This window comes from Stegostoma tigrinum, chromosome 12, assembly GCF_030684315.1.
Source record: "Stegostoma tigrinum isolate sSteTig4 chromosome 12, sSteTig4.hap1, whole genome shotgun sequence".
NCBI classification, from domain to species: Eukaryota; Metazoa; Chordata; class Chondrichthyes; order Orectolobiformes; family Stegostomatidae; genus Stegostoma; species Stegostoma tigrinum.
The window spans coordinates 42,682,813-42,702,411 of NC_081365.1; the positions used below are offsets into that span (position 1 = coordinate 42,682,813).

General features: G+C 39.9%; 1 protein-coding gene across 3 annotated transcripts in view; it reads right to left on the reverse strand.

Moving 5' to 3' along the window:
• Positions 1 to 19,599, reverse strand: part of kdm6a (lysine (K)-specific demethylase 6A) — a 221,999-nt gene that overhangs the window by 139,870 nt on the left and 62,530 nt on the right. For all 3 annotated transcript variants that reach the window (XM_048540308.1, XM_048540307.1, XM_048540309.2), the window contains exon 6: positions 27 to 147. In XM_048540308.1, coding sequence (XP_048396265.1) covers positions 27 to 147 — 121 coding nt within the window. The remainder of the gene's footprint in view (positions 1 to 26; positions 148 to 19,599) is intronic.

The window sequence follows — 19,599 nt, forward strand, 5'->3', positions numbered from 1 at the left end:
GCAGCTACATTGTATTCTTTACTCACCTTAAGACTTGATTCATAGTCAGTGTTCACCTTAAACATCAACCCAAGACGCAAGTGAATCTCGTTGGCCCGAGAGAAGCTAGGATCAATATAAAGCACTTCTTGAAATGCTTTAATTGCCCTGAAAATAGAACAAAAGCAACTTAGCATTCTTAGTCTTAAATTTATTTGAAGGAAACACTTTCTTCATAGCCTTGTCTCCTATGAACAAGCAGAATTACGAACCAGTTTTCCCCTCCATCATACCTTCTGTTACAATAGTTAATCTAACTGAATCATCTATAGATGTCTAATAAGTCAGAAATAAATACTTCTAATATTGGAAATGAAACACGTCATCTAAAATGGCATGTTACTGTCTAATCCGTAATATGTATTTCGATGTGCGGTGCCCATCATTTAGAAGGACACACTGGAACAAACATTACTTGCTGATGTGTATGAAGATTTATGTAGCAAATTTTTTTTAAAAGCATGGAGCTTTGTCCCTTTGTCCCATGGACCTTCCCTGGTCCAGCCACAGTCTTTTTAAAAAAAAGGCAATTAATAAGACTGCTGTTTTCTCAAGTATGCACAAAACACTAAATTACATTCTACTGCTTTTTTTTAAAGACAGACTTTATGCCCCAAAGAATCAGATGCACAAAATCTAAATTAGGACCATCAGGTCACTTTGAGCTTTTTTTTTAAATTTGCAAAGCAAAGCAAAGATGTTCCTCTCTGTGGACAAGCTACATGGGAACTGTATCTTAATTTGTCTTAAGAATATTAAACAGAGATGAATTACGCAGCATTCTGGTCAGCTTTAACACAACAGCAGATAAGCACAGCTCAGGTTTCAGCAGATTTTGACATGATGCATAAACTGCATGAAATAGTGGTCAATATAGTTTAAACAACAATTTTGCCCAAAGTAATAGACAGTAAAAGTGATTGGGTCTGTTCACATGCATTAAGCTTTGTCAGTTTTACCAAGGCCTCTACTCCAAATTCTGCAACATTTGAGTAGGGACCTTGTTTTTCACCCATATGTTAACAAGATTATATCTTACTGTCCAATCTGAAGAACTCCCAAACTTGACTTGGATGTTGAGGTGCAACTTCTTCACCACTAGCTCCAGCCAATATTTCTTCCCTCCAAAGACTTTCGTTTTAGTCAACTGCAAGTCCAACTATAGCTTAAAAGGTTATGTCTGACTGTGATATGCAAACATATGAAGCGAAGCAGCAACACATGACCTTGCTTGTTCATGCAGCCCATGGTAAGCTACAACCACAGTAAGATTTTCTTAAATATTATTTTTCTTAACTCAACAGATTTCCTACCCCTCTCCAGGTACTGTGATCAATAACCACATAATTTGTAAACACTGCGAAACTACATTTGTAAAAGTGTCCAACGTACAAACACTCATACTGCTGAATGCAATCCCACATAGGGATGAGAGTTTAAGGATATGACAAAAAAAATGTTTCTTGTACTTATGAATGGCTACTTTATGTTGTCCTGCACTGTGTTCCAACTTCAGTCCAAATCAACTAGCAAACAAACTCAAGTACAGAACCCGCTCACAACCTTTATTGCTTTTATGCTCTACAAAGAGTCTGTGCTCAATGCACTGCACCAGGTATATTTGGCAACATTTAACACAATTTGGCATCAAAAAGACCTATGGAAAATCAAAGTTATTGAGACTCCATTGGTCAGGATCAAAACTAACACAAAATGAGGATGCTGTTATTATTGGAGATTAATAACTTAGTCCCAGGACATTGCTATCAAAGTTCAACTTTCTAGACACTGAAGTGGTTCATGACCAGCAGTAAGATCGGAAGAACATTCAGGATTGGTCTGATAAGTCACAATCTCCTGAAAGATGAAACCTTAGCACTATTGCTGAATCCCAAACACAAGTTCCTGGGGTTCACCACCTAATCAGGTCTTAAATGGTATAGCCAAATAAATGTTGTGATTATAAAGTGCAGCTCCAAAGCCGAGTAAATTGTGGTCAGCAACTTGCCCACCAATTGTTCAAAGCTTTTTCACTAAGTGCAAGTTAAATAAAATACTCTCCACCAGATCTAGAAGATTGCTATTCCAATGTTACTTGGAGTTCAAAACCATTCTTGATAAAGTAACTTATTTAACCGGCACACTATTCACCATTTTAAACACATACATGCTTCCTCCAAAGAATCAGAGAAAAGATGTGCTGAAGCAACTGGCTGTTTTCACAGCATCTGCCAAACCCACAACCTATTTACAGGAGGACAAAGGGCAGCAAGCATTTAGGAACACCAAAACTTGCAAGTTGTCCTCCAAGGCACACAAGATCCTGAATTGAAAATATATCAATAGCTCCACTAATGTCAAAGGGTTAATGTCTCAAAAAAATACTCACAATAGTATTGTACATGCATAACTCACACTGCAATGATTTGAAAAGACAGCTCCCATCTTTTCAAAGGCAACCAGGGGAGAACAGTAACACAGTGCAAACAGACAGGCAGACACCAGACATTTACATTTAATCTAAAAGAGTTTGTTTCTTTATTGTTAATGCTTCCCTTAGCTTTTGTAGCACAAATCCTTGCAATTTAGTGCCTCTTGCCCTCCAGCCCATCAGAGCCTTATTTTGTTTTTCAGTCTTTCCCCCATTAGTCACTTGCTCAAAACCTTTTCAGCACTAAGGGTGAATCAACCCGAAATTTCAATTCTTTGTTTTCACCGACACTCTTACACTTTCTGTTGTGATCTCAGCTTAAAATTAGAGCCAGGCCATTGAAGAGAGAAACTGAAAAAAACATTTATAGAAATGGTGGAAGAAATCTGTAACCGTCACTGAATGGTCGTTGTGGATACTGGATCAATTTAAACTTTAAAAGTCTTGAAAATCAACATATTTTTATTGTGAGACAGGGAACTGGACAAATGGCATGGGAATGGAGTTGAGGATCAGATTGAACAAGATCAATAGACCAAATATGTATCTCTTAATTCTGTACAACATGTATCCTAAGATTGTAATCTTGCTCTGAACAAAATAATTCATTCAACTTCTTTTGCTGCTATGCAATCACATTATTGAATCCTGTCTAATTATTTTGAGCAGAATGAAACTTGAGATTTAAAACAATAAAACGTTTTTGCACAGGCATAATTACTTTCAAAAGCACAGCTTCATTCTGATTTGGAAGGTTAATAATGGGAAAAATTCAAAGATCCAAAATCATAAAACATGCATATTATCCAACCAAAATGTTGGAAATACACACTCAACACATCTGGCAGCATCTAGGAAGATTAAAATAGCTAATGTTACAGTTTGTAACCTTTCATCAGGTCTCATGCAATTAATGATGAAAGGTCACAACCTGAAACTCTTTCTCTCCCCATAGTTGCTTACAGATTGTTCTGAAAGGTCACCCAACTCGAAATATCAGCTCTGTTTTCTGTCTACAGATGCTGCCTGACCTGAGATTTTCCTGCAATTTGTTTTTGTTTTCCAGCATCCATGGTTCTTTTGTTTTTTTATTTCCAGATTTACAGATTATTTCAAGCATTTTGTGTTTTGATAGCCTATGGTTTATGTTTGGTCAAAAAATATTAATTGTGCTGATGGCTTAAAGTTTGCGCATTTTTATTTTAGAATATGAAACTGCCTTAAAAGGTTGCAGAGCTATTATTTTGTATCACAAATTCACACACACAAAACAAAGCATGTGATTTAGTGACACCACGTGGCCAAAACTTCACAGTAGTGAACACAAAAAATGCTTCCAACAAAACCACTGCAGACTCTGTAAATGACAAAAGCAATAGTACTGAATGCGCAACTATTAAATTATCCAGTCTAAATTTCATAGTACTGTAAAACAATTTTAGAACATCAAAGAGTTACACTAACTCCACCTTCCCACAACGCAGTTTCCTCAAACATGAGATGCTTACCTATGCAAGTTTCTTTCAGGAATGACCACAGTCAACACAGTCGTAAAATAAGGCAGCGTACTTATAACCAGCTGGATAAACAGCATTCTACTTTACTTCTACCTACTTGCAATTATACAATAGTTCCTCTAAAATGGAAGGTAAAAAAAATTCCCATTGAAAAGCAAACAAATGGCAGAATGTCTGGAGATCTTTACTTAACAAAAAGAGCTTTCAATGAAACAGCTCAAATATTTTAGCATTTGACATCAGAACAAGTAATTACAACCAATCCATATTTTAATGGATTTATGCATATTGTCAACATTGTCCTAGCTCCACAGCAAGTCATCCTCATAAATTTGTACACCACAGGCTCTCATGCAATGAGAAAAGCAAGGTATAAATGTTTACAATTGCCTGCAATTCTCAAACCCATCATTCTGGTGCTAAACCTGCCTAAGACCAACTGAACTGATGCCAAGTGACAATATGACTTATAAGAATAGAAATCCCTGGAAAAGCTCAGCAGATCTGGCAGCAACTGAGACGAAAAATCAGTTAACTTTTCAGGTCCAGTGACCCTTCCTCAGGACCAGACCCGAAACATCAATTCTTCTTTTTCTTCACAGATGCTGCTACATCTGCTGAGCTTTTGCACCAACTGTTTTTGTTCCCAATTTACAGCATCTGCTGTTCTTTTGGTTCTTAGACAATATGGCTGAGCCTGAAAGTGAACGGTTGCTTTAAATTTTGTTCAAAAACTTATTGTTCCTTCCTGTGTGTTGAGCAATTTCCTTTCAACATGGTGCTCAATTACAAGTGGTGTACCACAAGGATCTGTTCTGGGTCCTCTTCTATTTGTGATTTTTGGAAATGATTTGGATGTAGGAGTGGAAGGGTGTATTCGTAAGTTCGCAGACGATACAAAGGTGGGTCGCGTTGTGGATAGTGTGGAGGGCTGTTCTAGGTTACAAAGGGGCATTGACAGGATGCAGAGCAAGGCTGAGAAGTGGGAGATGGAGTTTAACTCTGAAAAGTGAAAGGTGATTCATTTTGGAAGGTCAAATTTGAAAGCGGAATACAGGGTCAATGGAAAGATTCCTGGCAGTGTGGAGGAGCAGAGGGATCTTGGGGTTCATGTCCACAGTTCCCTGAAAGCTGCCACCCAGGTGGATAGAGTTGTTAAGAAGGCGTATGGTGTGTTAGCCTTCATTAAAAGAGGGATTGAGTTCAAGAGCCATGAAGTTATGCTCCAGCTACACACACATCTGGTTCAGCCACATCTGGACTATTGTGTCCAGATCTGGTCACCTCATTACAGGAAAGATGTGGAAGCATTGTAATAGGCACAGAGGAGATTTACCAGGACATTGCCTGGAATGGAGGGAAGGTCTTATGAGGAAAGGTTGAGAAAGCTAGGCTTTTCTCTTTAGAAAGACGAAGGATGAGGGGGGACTTGGTAGAGGTGTACAAAACAATCAGAGGTAGAGAGAGAGTAGACAGTCAGAGACTTTTCCCTAGGGTGGAGGTAGCTATTATGAGGGGGCAAAGTTTTAAAGTGAGTGGAGGTAGATATAGGGGAGACGTCAGAGGTAGGTTCTTTACTCAGGGAGTGGTCGGGGTGTGGAATGCGTTACTGGAGAGGGTAGTGGAGTCAGCCTCATTAGGGGCATTTAAACAGCTATTAGATAGGCATATGGATGATAGTATAAAGGTAGGGGTGGAGGTTAGGTAGACTTCAGGATTAGGGTCAAAGTTCAGCACAACGTCATGGGCCGAAGGACCTGTACTGTGCTGTACTGTTCTATGTTCCCTGGGGATGAGCTGGGAATCACAGGTATATCTGTCAACCACACCAAAAGGGAGAGGGATTGAGGCAGATTAGTGGCTCAGAGGAGGACACACTGTGTACAGTACACATGGGGTGGATGATTTAGGGTGGGAGAAGAGATCACTGCGTACATGTGTCGCATTTGCCAGAAGTTTGGGAAGCACTGTAGAGAGTATAAAAAAAGTAAAATGTTGAGATAACTGCAAATGTCTTCAAATGGATATAATGAATGCTTTAAAATTTACAAAAGCCTTGAAAAACATTCATAAAAGAAACGTGTAGCTTAATTGTAGAAATTTGATTGAACCGTAATATACTTCGTGGTTTGCATAAAAATTTAAAAAGGTGTCACTTCACTCATGTTTAAGATCTTTTGTGTCTCTCTTCCCTTTGAATAACTAGTCCACCTCAGGAAATTAAAAGATATTATACCTTTAACAAGAAATGGCTTCAACATTAGGGACTATAATTGCTCAGTGAAATCCTAAATGGTAAATATGTAAATTTCACAACCTGCTCCAAATATTTCTCAATAGGCTATGGTGACCTGAGCAAGGTACACCACAGACAACAAAAGATAAATGGATGACAGTTAATAAAAGTAACAATTCCAAACTCTTATTCCCAGCAAGGATTTTTCAGGGACAGCAAATTAATGTCTTCCAAGTGGTACCCTGACTGCTCCCTTGCTTAAAAGGATGCATCAGTTGGATGGACGAAAGCAAAGCAAACTGTCACAAACATTCTCAGGAAGAAACCTGAGCTCTCAGATTCAGAATTCAAGCCGCAGCTGGAGACACAGTCCCACGTACCTCTCAGACTACGTATTTAGAGGTGTGGTCACACCTGAATGGACTGCAGAAAAGAATGGAATGGATAATCACCAGATAGATAGTACAGGTATCTCCTGTGATCCTGCTCACTAACAGTCTGGAAGCTGAAGAGGGTGCTGGAACCTCAAGGGAGTGCAGCCAAGAGCCAGGCCTCTGGTACTACAAGTAGTTTGAATGTATAGGAAGGGAGGAAGAAGAAAGCAGCAGGCAATAGTAAAAGGAAGTTCATTTGTTAAGGGAACACATAAGCCAAAGATATGACTCCAGGATGCTGTGCAGCCTCATTGGTGCCAGAGTCAGGGATTTCACAGAGCAGCTGCTGGACAACCTGAAGGGAATGGGTGCTAAGACAAAGGTAATGGTACACAATGGCACCAACCATTTAGGTAGACCAAGGGATTAGATACTGCATCAGGAGTTCATGGTTTAAGGCTGTAAATTAAAGAAGCAGAACCTTGAAGTCTGAAATCCAAGATCACGTGCAGTGGCATGTACTGGTCAGGGCAGCGCCGTGGCTCAGTGGTTAGTTCTGCCACCTCAATGCACCAGGGATCCACGTGTGAGTCCACCCTCGGGTGACTATCTGTGTGGAGTTTGCACATTCTCCACATGCCAGCTCAGGTTTATTCCAGGTGCTCCAGCTTACCCTCGCAATCCAAAGACGTGCAGGCCATGCCAAATTGACCAGTCTTTTTAAAGGTGGGAATTGAAGGATTGCAGAAGAGGGTAAGGTCTGGATGGAATACTCTTTGGAGGGTCAGTACAGACTTAATGGGCAAAATGATCTATTTCCACACTGTAGGGGTTCTATGATTCTAACACAGTAGGTGAACGCATGGCTCAAGAGTTGAAGCTGAAGAGAGATTCCTAGACCACTGGCACTGTTCCTGGGGAAGATGGGACTTCTAGAATTGGGACGGTCTGCACCTGAATTAGAATTGAACTAATATCAGGAAGGCTTGGTTGTGCTGTTTGGAGGAATTTCAAACCAGTTTAGCATGAGTAAGGGACAGTGCATTAGTAAGACATATGAGTTAAGGGAGTAGATTGAGACATGGAACTGCGATATTATTGCCATCACAGAGATGTAGTTAAGGGAGGGACAAGACTGGCAATTAACGTTCAGACACATAGGCTCATCAGGCAGGACAGGTTAGGGTGCAAAAGTGGAGGTAGTGCTGCATTATTAGTTAGGGAATTAGTTACAGTAATAGAGACAGATGATATCTTGAAAGGGTTCAAATGAAACATTGAGAGTAGACATTAGGAATAACAAGGGGGCAGTCACGTTGTTAGAAGTGCACTATAGCTTGCCCCCAAAAAGAGAGCAGGCAACTAAGGAGAGGTATGTAGTCAATTCACTAGAGTGGAAAACTAATAACAATAGCAGCTAATAATAATTATTAAATAGAATTTCCCTAATAATTATTACTAATAGGGGAATTATATTTGGGGATTTCAACAGCTTCAAAATTAACTGAGATAATTATAGTATAAAGGATTTACAGGAGCAGGTTTCTTGAAATGCATACAGGAGAGCTTTTTAATGTCAACATGTAGGTGGTCCTATAAGAATTCCATTTGCTCGGCACACCTGTTTTCTTATCAACTGAATGTTCCCATGATGGCCTTCTCTTTCTATCAGTTGCAAGTGACACCTCTAAGAAAGGAAACTGCGCACAGCACTATAGTACACTGACAAAGACAGATTTATGCTCAAAGTGCTAAAATCTTTTCCTGGATAACAATATGTAGAGCTGGATGAACACAGCAGGCCAAGCAGCATCTTAGGAGCAAAAGATCCTGAGATGCTGCTTGGCCTGCTGTATTCATCCAGCTCGACACTTTGTTATCTCGGATTCTCCAGCATCTGCAGTTCCCATTATCTCAAAAAACTTTTCCTGAACATCCATTTACATCAGCTGAGGTAATTGCAAATCAAGGTCAAAGAACTTTGGGAAAGGATGGATTGGGCTTCCAAAAAAGTCAGCTTTTATCAGCTGATAATTCTCACATCAATACTGGTATTCATTTCTCTCCTCCGTGTATTCCTGGGGGGAAAAAATTTTTTAAAAAAGTTTCCTGGCTCACATTGTCAACAATGCTTTCCAGAAACCTGCGACAAGACCAGTCACTTCTGGTTACATCCTTTAGAATCCACGAGTGACTGCACTTGATCACCTTTTGCTTATGTAATGTCAGTGCAGAGAAGCAGCCTTGAGTTTTTCACCACAGCATCGATGTACACGTTGTGAAACTAACACCGTTTTGCCAAATAACATGCTTGTTTTATCTTCAGCCTACGGAATTAACACCAGAAGCTCTCGAGTATATTACATGAAATGTGCATACTTGAATAAAGTCTAAACGTGGATTTCTGGCAGGTGATTTGACAATGCAGACTTGGAGAACATATCTTTATTCTGTTCTTTTCTGATATCACGTACTCCAGAACAAACACTGGATAACATTAATATTCAAGCTCAGTGGTACTGATGTAGTAACCCAACTGCTGAACTGAGCACAAGGGACAATAAAGCAGGGCTCATTCTGTGTCAGACCAAACAAGTTCGTCATGTACATCTTGCATCGTTTTCAACACATCCTGAACTATTTTACAGTTAAGGAGCATAATGAAGTACAGCCACTGGATGCAAAATATTTAAATACGGTTAAACAGGTACTTCGGAAGAAGCTTGTTTACCACATCCAACCTTTCTTCAGAAAATAAGCCCCTTATCCAAGAATATGTTGTGTTTATAAATCTGTGGAATTACAGAGAGAGAGGTGATCTTATTGAAACATACAGGACATGGTACGGAATCAAGCAGTTTAAGAAGGCAATTCACCACTGCCTTCAAGGTGGTGAGGTGTGGACAACGAATGATGGCCAAACCAGCAACATCCACATGTCTGTGAAAGAAGAAAGAAAATTGCTGTTACTGCCCTCCATTTCAACCTGTTTACTAACTTTAGAAAAACAATCACCCTTCTTCAGGCAAAATCACTTGTCCACGTCGAAAAGCTACAAAAATGCTGAGTCACTTTTTGTTAATCAAGTAAAAGCTTGTAAGTAGATGGTACAATTAATCACTACTCACTCTGGGTCCTAACATGCAGTAAACTGACATTTGTTAAATACACTGTCTTAATTCTTTAAAAAGAAACACTAGGCATAGATTAATTTTGTTGCAAAGAACTCAACTTCATGTTTACTCCTGGAGAGACAAATTTTCAAGGAGAAAGGGTAGAAAAGTCCAGTTTAAACGCTCCTTTGATATATGTCAAGTCAATTTATCACTTAGCAGGTGCAATGCATGAGTGCTTTCCCAAGTAGAGAGACTCCTGCAAACTATACACACAACACAGACTCATTATTTTTTGAACCAAAGTGGTCCTTAGCAGAGTCTCATTAAGATTCATTACCAAACTGATCAACTTATTACATTTTGACAAGATTGAAACCATTTGCTGCGTTCTCAAACTTTCATTTTAGACCTCCATATCTGCGATATATTTTCCTTACTCCAATTTATAATGTCTTCTATGAATTTTTCCACAACCTGTAACAAACCACCACAGTAACAAGATAAGCCAAGGTCCTGAGCAGCCAACCTCCATTGTTGGAGCCCAGTATAAATCCCTTGAGCACTTGTGGCAAGGCAGACCATGCTGCACATCACTGAAGCGTGATCTCTCTACAAATTATATATGGACTTATTTAGTCTTTAAATGCACATTCGCGATGCCAAGGCATATAAGGTTATGTGTTAAAGGGAAATGGGATTAAAATACCCGTTTTTGACTGGCGCAGACTCAATTGGTTGAAGGGCCTTTTTCTGTATTGTAGCCCTCTAAGATTCTGCAAAGGAAGTGGCCATCACTTAGGTTGGGGGACTTGCATTCATTTAAAAAAAATGCATATTAACTATTTTCACATTCTCATTTTTCTTTAATGACTTTATACTGCGTCTTTAAAATGCTATAAATCTCAAAATATTCCTTTGAGCAATTTGCAAGCCATCCAAACCACCAATTTCCTATAACTGAAATGCTTGCTGTTTCTTCCCCCATCAACACTACTGTAAATTTGTTTCCCTTACTAGTTCAACAGTTTACAATGAAAATGACAGCCAGTGCTTTTTCTTTTAAAGGTATTAATGAATCTATGCATTTCTACAATTATCCAATTTTGTTACATGCTGCAAGTGAGTTTTGCATCCATTCTTGGAGCCAAGTCACCATGCAAGTACACTGAAGTCATGAAAGGAATCTCAAAAGCCAGTTCAACATTGTAGGCACTGTGTGTTGATATGGCTGAATGTCCAGTGTTCCAGAACTTGGGTCTCACTATCACATTACTAATTCAATTTACAATCAGAACCACAACTGCAGTTATGAAGAATATATTTATAACACTGCACATTTGGTTCTGCAGAAACAGCCATTACTCAACAGAAAGTGGGGTTGGTTAGCTCAGTTGGTTGTATGGCTGGTTTGCAACTCAGAGTGATGCCAACAGTGTGGGTTTGATTCCTGTACCAGCTGAGTTTACCATGAAGCACTATCCTAAGGGCAACATGGTGGCTCAGTGGTTAGCACCGCTGCCACACATTCAATTCCACCTTTGGGCAACTGTCTGTACAAACTTGCACATTCTCGCCACGTCTGCATGGGTTTCTGCTGTGCTCTCGGATTTCCTCCCAGTCCAAAGATGTGCAGGTTAGGTGGATTTGCCATGGTAAATTGCACATAGTATTCAGGGATGTATAGGTTAGGTCCGCTAGCAATGGGAAATGTAGGGTTACAGAAAAGGTAGGGAGATGGGTCTGGGTCCGAGTGGGATGCTCTTCAAAACGTCTGTGTGGATTGGTTGGGCTGAATGGTCAGTTTCCACACTGTTAAGGATTCTGTGAACGCTGGCTTACAATTAAATCTAAAAGAGAACAGAACCTTTTGGTAGCAATCTGAAGCAACGTGCCTAAAATTACTGTTGCTAAGCTATTTAGAGACTAGCTGTGGGTCACAAAGTTTCCAATACAATGTATTCCTGCCTTTCACTTCCAAATGTCGCTGCTGTTAACAGCAGGAGGGAAATGCACACTGCAGGTTAACCACAGCAAGCAGAGCAATGAACAAGCCAAAGTCATAACTGAATTAATCACTTAAATGATCCAAGGGGCACCTCGAGCCACTATTTATTCAGGGAAACAATGAAACTGGTAGAAAAGGAAAACATTCAGGGTTTGCAAACTAATTTTTGTTACCAGGCTTTAGAAGCGTTCATTTCTTAAAAGAAAGCACACCCCAAGGGAAAGGAAAGCTTTTTTTTAATGATTTGGTATCAGGAGATGGTGCACTGCCCATCTTTAACTGTCCTTCAGTAGGTGATGGTGGACACTTTCTAAAACCACAGTAATCCACGTTGCGATAGCTAGGAAAGTCTACGGTTTTGAGAATATGTAAAGAGTGAGACAAGGCAATCAAAACCCACCATGGTGGGTTGTGTGACATGGTGCATATGGTGACTTGTGTGGCATGGTGCATATACTAAGTTAATCTTTGAATTTAATGCGTCAACAGCAAAGCAGTTATGGAATATGTAACAGGATTCAGATGGGCAGACAATTCAACATTCTTAACAGAAAACGTATCGAGAACAACGTAACCCTTGTGCTAACTTACCCAAGACACAATTGACCATTACACCACACACTGACCTGTTCCCAGCTGAGCAATACTGTGTTAAAATTCTGATCTTATTTTTCAAATCCCTCCTTAACCTCTCCCCTTCAGATCTCCAAGATCCTGCAGGTCCACATTACTCAACCCTCAGCTAACTGTACTCCTCCAACTCTGGAATCTTGGGCAGCCTCAGCTGTAAATCCCTCAACTATCAATGGGCAACTGCCAAGGGCCTAACCTCTGGAATTTCCTCCAATAAAAATTTCATCTCCCTAGTTTTCTTTGCTCCCATCATAAGCTCTTCATACCCTATTCCATTTGTCAAGCTTCATCACCTGGCTAACTGCTTAGTTCACACCCGTGGAAAACTTTGACAATATTGTCGTCCACAGGTTTATAGAAGGATAAAAGGTGGCTGTTCTGCAGAAGAACATCGAAGTTCCCTATGTTTATTAAAACTGCATCCAACAATATATTCAAAGCCTCATATTTTGGACTCTATCTGTCCAAATGAATGCACTGAGGAACCGAGGAAAATTTTTCTTATTTCAATTTGCTCTCGTGATGTGGCCACTGCTGGCGTGGCCAACATTTATTGCCCACCCTTAACGATGCTTGAAGGCAGCTCTTTACCAGCTTCTCTTGAAGTGCTGCCATCCTTAAGGTATAGGGAGGGAGCTCCAGAATTCTGGCCCAAGGACGATGAAGGAACAGCAATATATTCCCAAGTCAGGATGGTGAGTGACTTGGAGGGGGAACTTGAAGGTGGTGGTGTTCCCATGTATCTGCTGCCTGTCATTTTAGATGGAAGTGGTTGTGGATTTGGAAGGTGCTGTCTAAGATATCTTGGTGAATTTCAGCAATACATCCTTGTAGATGGTACGCACTGCTGCTACTGAGCATCGATGGAGGAGAATGCCAATTATTAAATAAATAATAGGATGTACCACTGTGGGGAGGTGAAGTTGGTGGGAGGAGGTTTGTATGAAGCACAAATAATGCGATGTATGTTATTCAGAACAGACTGTTTGTTTGGGGATTATAATTTCTGTGCAATTAGGTTTACTGCCATAAAAGCTTCAGATTTCACGTTCAGCTTACCTAGAAGTAACCAACTTACCAATTCCCACTTGGGAGCTCAGATGGATTTACCAACAACATCCTTCTTTTTCATTCTATGCAATTCTGCCCCTTTGAATCTATGGAATTTTCACACTGCTGCTCGTTCTGTTTGGAGCTCAAGAGGCCAGCAATTTTGTTTGAGGGATGATAGTTTATCATAGAATAAATGTGTAATGATAACAACATTGACATCCTACAGCCTTTTCCTGCCAAAGCTGTTTGCTACTGTCCAGATGGGCACATACATACAGTCAATGATGTGAGGTAAGTTAGCCACATCTTCAAATCCCTGAACACGCCCACATTGACTATTTAGGTCAACTGGAATCATGTAATGGGGTTGCTGATGACCTACTGAATTCAAGGGCATACTTCAGATTGGGAGATACAGTTAATATTCCCTGCTGCAGACTCAAAAGGCCAAATAACAAAGAAAATTATAAGCTCTATCAGAGATAATGGGAACTGCAGATGCTGGAGAATCCAAGATAACAAAGTGTGGAGCTGGATGAACACAGCAGGCCAAGCAGCATCTTAGGAGCACAAAAACTGACATTTTGTGCCTAGGCCTTTTGTGCTCCTAAGATGCTGCTTGGCCTGCTGTGTTCATCCAGCTCCACACTTTGTTATCTAAAATTAAAAGCTGTAGTCACTTTTGACAGCTATTGACAAAGCTGGACTCGTTCGTCCAACAAGCTTCAGCCTGCTTGCAGAAGAGAGAGTGTAAGATCCTTAAAACTCTCAATACATAAAGGCTGAAATTTCTTAAGGTTTAATCCTGATTTGTTTAGAATCAGCTAATGGCCTGGCCAGAGGCTGGGTTTTACAAATAACTCCAACATCTCTGGGGCTGGAAAGAAGAAAATATCAGTTAATTTTTCACTTATGCTCTGGGTGTGTTGCCAAACAAAGAGTTGGAGTACTGGTTGATAGTTCTTTGCAAGTGGAGTCGCAGGTAGACAGGATAGTGAAGGGAGCATTTGGTATGCTTGCCTTTATTAGTCAGCATATTGAGTACAGAAGTTGGGAGGTCATGTTGTGGCTATACAGGACATTGATCAGGCCACTTTTGGAACAGTGCATGCAATTCTGGTCTCCCTGCTATAGGAACGATGCTGTGAAACTTGAAAAGGGTGAAGAAATGATTTACAAGGATGTTGCCAGGGTTGGAGGGTTTAAGCTATAGGGGATGCGGAATAGGCTGGAACTAGGTGGTATTGGTGGTGATTTAGATGAAGGAACCAAGTTAATGTAAACATGTCAGAAGACAACACAAAGCTAAAGGAGAAAGTGAACTATGAGGAAAGTGCAGAGGTGCTTCAGTACAATTTGGACAAATTGAGTGTGTGGGCAAATGCATGGTAGATGAAGTATAACGTGGATCAATGTGAGATTATCCGCTTTAGTACCAAAAACAGGAAGGCAGGCATTACCTGAATGGCAATAGTTCAGGACAGAGGAAGTGTAACGAGACCTGAGTGTTCTCATACATCAGGCGCTGAAAGTTAGCATTCAGGTGCAGCAAACAGTGAAGACAACATTTAGCATTTTGGCCTTCACAGTAAGAGGAATTCATGCATAGGAGCAGGGATGTCTTGGTGCAATTGCAGAGGGCCCTGGTGAGATCATGTTAGGAGTAGTACGTGCAGGCCTCGTTTCTGCATTCAAGGAAGAATATTACAGCTATGGAGAGAGTGTGACAAAGGTTTACCAGACTGATTCCAAGGATAGCAGGACTGATGTGTGAAAAGACACTGAATCAGTTAGGATATTATTCAGTGGAGTTGAGAAGAATGGGAGCAACAGGGGTTTAAATTTTTAACAGGACTAGAATTTAGAAGGTGATGCCGATGACCATCGAGTCAAGAACCAAGAGTCGCAGTAAAAGGATTGGGGCTGGGCCATTTAGGACCAAGATTAAAAGAAATTCCTTCATCTACAGCATGGTGAGCCGATGGAATTCTGTGCTATACAAAGAGTTTAAAGGCTGAAACACAATCTTTTCAAGAGGAGTTAAATATAGTTCTTAGGGCTCAAGGGATCAAAGGGGATGGACAGAAATTGGTAACTGGTAGTAAATTGGATCATACTGAATAGCAGAGCAAGCTTGAAGAATCAAATAACCTACTCCTGCTCCTATATTCTTTCTCCATAAGACACTAGTTTAAGCATCAAAAATTATTCAATTCATACTGACGACATGTGCAGTTACTTCATGTGACCAAAGGAAAAGTTAGTTGTAAGGATTCCAGACTGTAGCAATACCTTATTTCAAATGTAAGCCCAGAGAAAATGTCTTTCACATATTGGTCTGGAAACATGAAACTCTATTTCTCTCAACTATTTAACTTACCTATTTCCTGCTAATCAAACTTATGTTACCAATTAGTACTAAATACATCTATTAGAATGATACGTTTGTGTTATTTGCAGCATCTTTACAAAGTACAGAGTGCTGACTTGGTTAGTGACTGCCAATGTTCCAGCTGTTTATCCAGATGCACACAACCAAAACTAAATTTCAAAGACATACTGTTCAGCGAATTCTGAGAACAATGTTGGCAATGTGTTGTTCCGGATTCAGGAGTTTTTATCATGTACTTGGTACGTTGAAATAACAAGTTCAACAGTTCTTCCTTGAATGCTGAAATCAGGTAATGTTCACTCCTAGAGGAAATCCCTAAGGTGTGTATCCAGGCAACAGTATCTGAACTCGGCTAAGACACAAGCACGTAATAATATGGATTGATTGAAGACAAGAGACAGATGCAGTTACAAAAGCAGAAAATACAGAGAAAATTAGCAGGTCTAGCAGCACAGGTAGTGAGAAAAACAAAGTTAATGTTCTGAGTCCACTGACTTCTTCATCAGGACGGAGCTTCTCCAACACTGTTTTCACTTCAGCGTTTCAGTGTCTGCAGGCTTTGTCAGATTCAGCTAAACTGATTGATTGCACATGTTTGAGAATCATAGCAGTGCATGTCAACACACGGTCTTTGAGTGAGGCAGTACCACTTCAAGCTAATGGGGTTTATATAAGCCTTTTACATATCACAGTTCCAAAGTTCTTCGCAGGCATGTGGTCGAAAAACATTTTCCGTTGGAATGAACTAAACTGTGAGTAGAAACAGTCCAGAAAGGAAAAAACAAAGCCACACAAAAGACACGTTCATCTTGCTGCTTCCAATGTTTTCCTTTGCCATAGTCAAAAATTCATCTTTCATAATGTGCTCACATCACCAAAGACTATGGTGACTGAAAAAACATCATTGTGGCTTGCAAATGTTTGAAGTAATTTGCGATCAAATGGGGTCTAACCTGTTTCATGCTATTTTCCTCTTATAAATGGAGACTTTTTCTATTATGAAGCCAGGGTATTTAAATTTCTTCATCAAAAGCAATTTTAAAAACTAACGGAATCAGAACAGTTACTTACCTCTGGTCTATGATTTTCATTGACCTGTTAAGCTGAACTGCACATAAGTAACTTCCAGAGGTTTAAAAGGATTTTGTGTTGATATTTTTTAATGGTTCTTGTTATAAAGGTCTAACAGAACGTAAGCTTATAGATACAACCATCAACCTAGATTTTACAACAGCAACTCATATTACGCCTGGGGCAGGAACAGCAACTCATATTCCACCTGGGAACCCTGCAGCCTAATGGTATCAATGTGGACTTCACCAGTTTCAAAATCTCCCCTTCCCCCACCGCATCCCTAAACCAGCCCAATTCGTCCCCTCCCCCCACTGCACCACACAACCAGCCCAGCTCTTCCCCTCCACCCACTGCATCCCAAAACCAGTCCAACCTGTCTCTGCCTCCCTAACCTGTTCTTCCTCTCACCCATCCCTTCCTCCCACCCCTAGCAGCACCCCCATCTACCTACTAACCTCATCCCACCTCCTTGACCTGTCCGTCTTCCCTGGACTGACCTATCCCCTCCCTACCTCCCCACCTATACTCTCTCCACCTATCTTCTTTTCTCTCCATCTTCGGTCTGCCTCCCCCCTCTCTCCCTATTTATTCCAGAACCCTCACCCCATCCCCCTCTCCGATGAAGGGTCTAGGCCCGAAACGTCAGCTTTTGTGCTCCTGAGATGCTGCTTGGCCTGTGTTCATCCAGCCTCACATTTTGTCAACCTAGATTTTACAATCAGTGGCAAAACAACAACTTTTACCACTGGCCTCAAAGAATGCTGTCCACAAAGATTTAGTGACCTCTCAGGTGATTTCCAAGTAGCCAGCAACAATGAGCTAAAGCTATCGAAGCAAAACATGAAGAACTCTTCTATTATTTTTATACAGAGGAAGGAAAGTTTGCAATACACACATTAGATGCTGAAATATAATGCAATCTTTGAAAAATTACAAACCTATGAAAACTCAAAAGGAATAACATTATTCAAATATAAAATAAGTTTTCTAGGGCCTGCAAAGTTCTTCAGCATTATGATGAAGTACATAATAAAAATACAACTTTAATTCATAAGCAAGGGGAGCAGGAGGGTTAAGATAACAGCATGGCTACAACATAATGGGAAAGTTTTCTTCAGTGATTTTGAACTGATTTTCATCTGGAGATACACAACGGAGAAGTGTAGAACCTAACAGAGTTACATGTTCAACTGCGCATATTTCAACGTCAAGGTGTCGGTTTTGGAGATTAATGATGACAAACAGGCAGTTATTTTCATTACTACAAATTCCAGGCTACTACTTCTAACAGCTGAATCATTGTAGTAGGAAGTTTCACAAACATTAGTCTGGCATCTTTCTCCATCAATAACAAATTCACATAAGAGACTGAGTGTCAGTGATTATTAAAATTTTTCATGCAGGATCAGTGGCATCAGTAAGGAAAGCACCTTTCACACTATTAAATCTGCTGGGCTTCAGTCTTAAATCTTCAAGTCAAGAGCTCAACTCGAAACACTGTGCTAACCAGAGGTTTGATTAACTTCTCCTGATCCCTGCCATGTCCACAGCACTAACAATGGTCACCCAAAAAGTTCCAAAAGATTTTAAGGTGACTTTTGTCAAAACAATTTAGGAGTATAGTTAGTTGTATAACATCACCACAATACAGCCCTCAAAATCAGCAAATATTTTCTCATACCCAAATTTTCAAATATAAAAGGCATAACAATTGCCTATCTACACCGCAAGGTTTAGGCTAATAAACATGGCATATATAGGAGAAGTAAGTGCAGTAATACAGTCTTTTTCTTCTCCAGACATTGCTACTAAGTAAATTCTATGCCACCCTTCATCTAATTGTTTTAAATAATTTATCAAGATTAACTTCACAATTAACGAGACAGCACCCAGCCACTAAAACAGGTCATATGAAGCTGTAGTGAAAACCCCAAGTCTGAAATGACCTTCAATACTCCATATTATAATGTGTACAAATAAGCAATTTCTAAAAAGCAATTTGAATTGAAACAGAAATCAAAGCTATCAGTTTTTAAAAACTGAAGCAACTTTTCAAAAATAGGTCCAAATCTGCACAATTTTATTGGTTACTCCATTTGTCCCAGCTGTGATCAAAACTACTATATAAAAAGGAAATAAAAGCACTAACTGGGTTTGTGGCAAATTTTTCAAATCAAAAGAACACCAAATAAAAACAAAGCCACAGCCCTAGCAGTTCTGAAATGTTAAGCCCATAAAAGCTGCAAAGGTTTCATTTTATCACAATCTCTACTGGACTGCCTACAGTGACAAACTGGGCATCCAATTGGTCAATTATAAAAGTTATTAAAACCTGTCAACATCTTACTTCTTAAATAATGAAACCAAAGCACCTTCCCTGATTTGGAAAAAAAAGCACATTTTATTTACATTCACAAAAGGAGAAACGTAAGAGTCAGTCTCAAATTGAGTCTAAAGTAAAACATTGCATTCTAAATTTCAACTACTGCATGTCCAAAAAAAAATCACTCCCACTTTTTCACTTGCAAGAGAACAAAAAGAGAACTTGCAAGGGCCCCCCTCAGGCCCATAGTGTCGCTACCTGGAACACCAACCTACAGATTAGCCAAGGAACTACACCAAAGACTAAAACACCTAGTAGAAGACTCCCACCACTCCATTCGCTCCACCCAAGAATTCCTGAACACCAAAGACACCAAGATAGAAGAGGATGAAATAATGGTCTCCTT